The 6586-nt window shown below is 39.3% G+C and overlaps 1 protein-coding gene across 1 annotated transcript; it reads left to right on the top strand.

The window, feature by feature from the left end:
- Nucleotides 1-1270: 1270 nt before the first annotated feature.
- LOC126600913 (B3 domain-containing protein At2g36080-like) lies at nt 1271-5885 on the top strand. The gene is made up of 3 exons (XM_050267618.1): nt 1271-2455; nt 2871-3100; nt 5060-5885. Exons 1-3 carry the CDS (start codon nt 1612-1614, stop codon nt 5111-5113), a joined length of 1128 nt encoding a protein of 375 aa, XP_050123575.1. The 5' UTR covers nt 1271-1611; the 3' UTR covers nt 5114-5885.
- The last annotated feature ends 701 nt before the right edge of the window (nt 5886-6586 follow it).

Genomic DNA, 6586 nt, shown 5'->3' with positions numbered 1-6586 from the left:
TATGAGTAAACGAGCTTGAAACATATGGAAGGGAGGGGGGGATATCTCAAGTTTACCCAAAAAAAAAAAAGAAAAAAACTAATCTCAAGTGTCCCATATATATGGTCTAGAAAACCAAGTGCTAGGCTAGGCCGGCTTGGCCATTGCATGGAATTGATGAAGAACCAGGTGGCCAATTATTACGTCAGAGGTGTTACAATTTGATTTGTTTGGCAATGTAGCAATAACATGGGGTGTTTCCAAACAAATAGTTTAATCCACGTTGCCACAAGACCCTCTCTTTCTTGCTCAAGAGATTCATCCACATACATGCTGTGCCCAATTCAGAAAACACCAGTCTCCTTTTATTAATTTATCTTTATACACTATTTAAGCACACAAAACTAACTAATTACGTGGTTGTTATGATGTAATAGTTGTATGCCCCATTTTATACATGAAACCATCTATATTAACGAGAGTATGGTCAGTTTCTTGCGTTTGAATAATATATAGGTAGGCTTCATTATTGTACGTGAAATCACTCTGTCTCAGTGAGTATATCAAATTTCAAAAATGTTATTCTTATCATCTATTTTTACCATTTTTATAATAGAAATGAAATACCTCTATTAAATAGATGATACAAGTAAAAATACAATTAAATAATAAGTATAATACTACTCATCAAATTTTGTCGGTTTGAATAAGATCATCTCCAACCCTGGGCTAAAAGCCAAATTACCCCCCAAATTACCCCCCCAAACACTCTCCAACCCATGCTAAAATTTTAGGCTAAATGCCAAATGCTATTTCTGGGCCAAATACCCCCCAGCTTTCCCCCCGGGCTAAATGCGAAATGTGTATCGGAATTTAAATTTTTTTAGATTAAAATGTTCATAAAATTAATTTACAATAATCTACATATTTATTTTTTTTATAAAAATTGATTTAAGAAAAAAATTTAGGCTAATTTCATTCTTTAATAATTCCGGGCTAAAATTTTAGGGTAGAAGGGTTGGAGCAGAAAAGATGTTTCTGGGCTAAAAGCTAAATTTTCCGGGCTAAAAAATTTGGCTTTTAGCCCAAGAGTTGGAGATGGTCTAAGGGACTTGCATATCTCCTACATATTTTTCACAACAAAAGCAATATTCAATTAAAAATTCTCTTCCCTCAAAATCCCAACAAAAAAACACAAAGAAAGTAGTAGTAGAATATGGGAATTTACACTGAAAATAATGATTGAGTTTTTCCCTCACGCAAAACCTTAAAGTAGTACTCTCGTACTTACATTTTCCCACTCTCTCTCTCTCCCTCTCTAACATTGTTGTCAATATCTTTGGGGTAGCTACCTTCCGTCAAATAGTTCTCATCAGCCCCATAATCTGCACGCCTATTCCCTCCCCCTTCCGTCTCACCACCACCCACCCACACACACACACACACACACACATACCCCTTTACCCCTATCGCTCTACATCTCTAGCTAGCTAGCTTAACTTCCCCATCCCATTATTCGTCCCCAAAACCAGAACCCCATTTCTCAATTTCTCCATCTCCATCTCCATCTCCATCTCCATCTCTCTCTCTCTCTCTCTCTCTCTCTCTCTCTCTTTCTCTCACTCTGTGGAAATGTCCACAAACCACTTCTCCTCAGACCTCTCAGAAACCCAGTGGTGGAACACCTCCAGTGCTAATTCTAACCCCCACCAACAAGATGACTCCTCAGGACACCCCCACAGCAGAACCCATATCATCCCCCAATTTTATCAAGATGGTGGCAGCCACCCCCATCCCAGTTTCCAACCCTTGCAGCTCAACTCCCAAGACCCCGCCACTCCCATGTCCCCCACCCATTTCCACACCCCTACAACCACCTTCAATTTCAACCTCAACCACCATAACGCCATCGATCCCAACGAATCAGACCAACTCCAGCCCCCGCCGCCGCATCCCCGCATCGACTCCTACGACGAGAAAGAGCCCATGTTCGAGAAGCCCTTGACCCCCAGCGACGTCGGCAAGCTCAACCGCCTCGTGATTCCCAAGCAGCACGCGGAGAAGTACTTCCCGCTCGGCGGCGGAGACTCGGGCCTCCTGCTCAGTTTCGAGGACGAGTCCGGGAAGTCGTGGCGGTTCCGCTACTCCTACTGGAACAGCAGCCAGAGCTACGTCCTCACCAAGGGCTGGAGCCGGTACGTCAAGGAGAAGCGCCTCGACGCAGGCGACGTCGTTTCGTTCGAGCGGCTCCGGGCCCACACGGATCGACTCTTCATCGGCTGGAGACGCCGCAACGCGGTCGCGGCGCACGATAGCGGTGCTCAGGTTAGCGGAGGAGGGGTTGAGAGTAGCAGTGGTGGTGGCGGAGGTTGGACCAGGATGTTGTATCCTGCACCGCATCACGGCTCGTCTTATCCTGCGCACCACTACTGTCATGGTGTGGCGCCATACCCACCTGACTGTCTACATGCAGCAGGTGATGTATATCCTCTTAATTGTTTTTTTTTTTTTTTGACCAAAAAATAAAAAAAACAAAAACCCTATCTCTTACAGTTTCCCACTCATTTAATTTCGTAAAAACATAATTTAAACGTTTTTAATTCTTGTTTACACGCACGTGAAAGTGCGTGAAAATCACCTTCCTATTACTTGGGAAGAATTTGCTCTCGGGTTTAGATTATATTTCCAAGTAAGCTGTATGAATCGATATACTAAATTAGATGTTCAGTTGAGACGGTACAAATTGCGGTCATGTTTAGCATTGTTGTTTTGTCAAAGACATGTGACCCAAATAAATAACCAAGTACATTGGTCCTTTGTAAAATTACGGTAAGAAATTGGGGGTATGTATTTAATTTCATGCATGTGTTTAATAATTGTTATTGTTGCAGGGTCTGATGTTCAGAATATGAACCAAACGACATCGGTTGGGAACTCGAAGGTACTGAGGCTATTTGGGGTGAACTTGGAGTGCCAGCAGCAGGCAGCTGAGCACCACGAGTCGGAACCATCGACCCCAGATGGCTCATCATCGAGTTTGTCGATGTCAAGCCAGGGTCCGACTCACGGCCAGCAACAATTGTACCCTTCTGCTGCTTATAATTATGCCGACCAACACAGGGTACGTAAACCCCCTAAACTATCGTTATCCTAATGATCATACTATATAATTACATGGGTAGTGTATTATAAGAGCATATTTTGCGGTCGCATTTCCCTTTTAGAAAGCTCATTTTGTTTCCTCTCATGAGACACATTATTTTAAGAGCAAATGATAGTGTCTGTGTTGAGTCTAGAAAAAAAATTAGTAAAATATGTTATCTCCTTTCTCCCCAACGAAACGAATAACTTAATTGGTATGATTAGTAAGTCATTAGTATGACATAATACATTCAGTATCAATCAACGATTCAGAATTATCAATGCATATATGTGTGGTAATTGATATCAATGTGGGTGAGAAGTAACATGTTCGGACTATTTTTTTTACAAAAAAGTGACAAGTTTTAAGCCTACAATTGAGCCGAAACAAAGGTTGGACCCAACCCAACTTTTGCCCAATTAAGGTCAGTTTTGGCTTTGAGTTGATTTGCTTCTAATTTTTTATTTGTTTATTTTTTTTTATGAAAAAAACTTTTTAGCCAAAATAGTACTTAAGATTAGTATAACTTCTTACTTTAGTTTTTGAGATTTAAAATCGATAGACGTGATTCTAAAGTTTGACCCTGTCAATTATTTTGGCCTTCAGTGAAAAACCTATGTTAAATTGATAGTAATCGTCCAATCAACACCTCCACTTGCTTTTCCATTTAACGTAGATTTTCACATAAAGACCAAAATAATTGACGGTGCGCAAACTCAAAAATCACTTCTATCAAATTTCAATCTCAAAAACTAAAGTACCAATTTGAGACCATTGTAATTAAAAAACCAAAATATTAAAAATTTAACACGGTTGCAAATCATGAGGGCAGCTTTTGTGGACTGACTGGTGTGTTCAAAGCATTCATGGTTTTCCATTTTTCCTCTATGTTAGACACATACACAAAATAGCTGTTATGCCCTATGTGGGATATTTTTAGGCACCGACTCTTTGTGAAAGCGGTCTCCTTATTTGCTAGCTGTTATACGATCTTTAATTTTGCAAATTTTCCATGAGAAAAATATTGGTAGGAACACTTGGATCACGTACGTTACTTGTGCGTTGTCCACGCTTCTGTACTTTTGTCACAATCGACTTAATTTCAGGTTGGTCCTATTTGGTGTGATAGCTGCCTTAGTAGAATAACCAATACCGAAGCTTCTCTCATGCTTCTAGGGTTTTTTTTTTTCCTTCTTTTTTTTCGAGTGATATATTTCCCTAGAGAAAAAACCGAAAAATAACGCTCCGACCACGTTATCCATACCCGCCTCTTTCACAGAACATAGCTACTCTTATATTTTGTTCTTATTTAACTTCACGTTGGTCTTTACTCTGTGTAAAGCTACTTTAATAAGACGGTTCTACTAAAGTTTCTCTTATTTCTCTAGGGTTTAGGTTTTTCGTTCCTTTTTCGTAGATCAATTTCCTTAGGGTTGAGCATTCAATTATTTTTGTCAAATATCTCCTACTGTTGCCATGTTACATAATTTGTAGTCTAAATTAATTGTGTGAGATATTATAAACTTGCACCAAACATTTCAGATTATGGATTGCACAGATCTTGACTGGCAATATTTAATTTTAAGCCGCTCAAATATTAATTGATGGTTTTGCCGTTGAACCTATAGCAGGCAGCAGTAGGCTTCTTGTAGGGCCAGAAAAAAACTAGGGTCTATACATGGGATATCGGTGGTTTTCAGAACCCAGAAACAAATGAAAAATTTATAGAAAGTAATGAGTTTGTCGCTAGTACTACAATTCAACGGTATTTATAAATGAATTCGATATTTAACTTTGATAACTAATGAGTTTCTTATTATTGATTTATATTGTGTGATTTAACTCAATTCTACTTTCGCTGCATCATAAAGAAAATGAGGGAGCACCGATTTTCACAAATGCAATTGATTGATATTTGTGTGTTGTGATGTGGAACAGGAATTCACTACTTTCTCCGGAGATGTCAAACCAACGAGAAATCGCCGAGGATAGAGATCTTCCGATGTGACGTCCGCTTTTGAATTGATTGACTTCCCAATATATATATATAATTTTTATTTTTAACCTCCCACATCTCACTTGGGAAAAAATCCCCCATTTTAATATCCAGTCCCCACTTGGGAAAAAAAATCCCTTATTTTTCGAATATAATATTCGAAAAAATCCCAGATTTTCAGGTCATGTCCGGGGCAATGAAGGAAGAAGGGGTGAGGGGGAACCAGAAGGAAGGTGCTGCAGGTAAGGGGGGAGAGAGAGTGGTTGGTGGGGTATATTTAGGAAAAGTAGCAGGGGAGGTGACGCCATCCTTGTTTCTCCTTCCATGGAAAATGGGAAATTTGCTTGGAGGAATCTGATATGTTTGGTATTTGGCAGCACTGTTGAGATTCTGCCTGAAGATTTTTGATAAAATAATAATGGAAGGGGAAGGAGGGTACCAGTCTATCAGATATGGTGGTGGTGATAGAAAATGGGTGGGTGCACGGTGGGTGGGGAAGTCAGTTGAGTGGGTGCGACTAGACTTTGAATAGATGGGTGACAGCAAACCCCAGTGTTTTTGTTTTGTTTTTTTTGTACTAGAGAGAGAGGAGAATGAGAGAGAGAACCCATACTCTCCTATTTTTCTAGTTTAACTTTTTTATTATAGCTAGTTTAATTTTCTGATCAATCCCATGTAGCTAGCTAATTAAGCTCTTGTTTTGGATGTCTTGGTCACTCTACTTCTAGAATTTGAATAGTAATGACAGTTGACAAAGTTTTTACTTAATGCGATTCACTTAATTGCTTGTGTTGATCAGAATGACAAATGTTTTCAAATAATGTATGGCGAGTTTCATGTCTCGATCCATTTATAGTATTTACACTAGGGAAATGCATAATGACTTGCTAGAAGTTCTGGCGATCCTGATCTTACTTTATTGGCAAGCAAAGTATCATTTGGTTGGTTGATTTGCAATTGCGTAGAAATACTCACAGTATAGTTTCATCAAGTACTGAAGGTATGAGTGAAACAAACATAGTATTGTGAAGATTTTAGAAAAACAAACCGACTGGGGGCAATGGCAAGGAAGAAAGGGGTTTTTATTATCGATGTTTTCCCCCAACTTACAAATTAAGGTCTGCATAACATGTCCAGGGTAGGGCAAAACAATAATTCTTAGTCATCACGTACGTAGGTCATATTTAATTTTATCAATTGTTCGAAACAAAATTCTTGTATTCTTGGACAAGTAACAAATGGCTCATGAATTACTCAGAAGAAAACAGAAGTCCTTGTATACGGCCAATGACCCCAAAAAGCATGTGTCACACTTGAGAGAGCATGGCAAGACAATAATTTTCAGTCGTCCATCATCAGATTTGAATTTTTCAGCAACCTCAACCTTAGTTACATGTATTTTACTGATCATCACCATCACCTGGATAGTGGGTTAGGAATCCCATGCCACTTACAATACTACATGATAT

This window comes from Malus sylvestris, chromosome 14 (assembly GCF_916048215.2).
Source record: "Malus sylvestris chromosome 14, drMalSylv7.2, whole genome shotgun sequence".
NCBI classification, from domain to species: Eukaryota; Viridiplantae; Streptophyta; class Magnoliopsida; order Rosales; family Rosaceae; genus Malus; species Malus sylvestris.
This window is presented reverse-complemented; position numbering and strand designations above follow the sequence as displayed.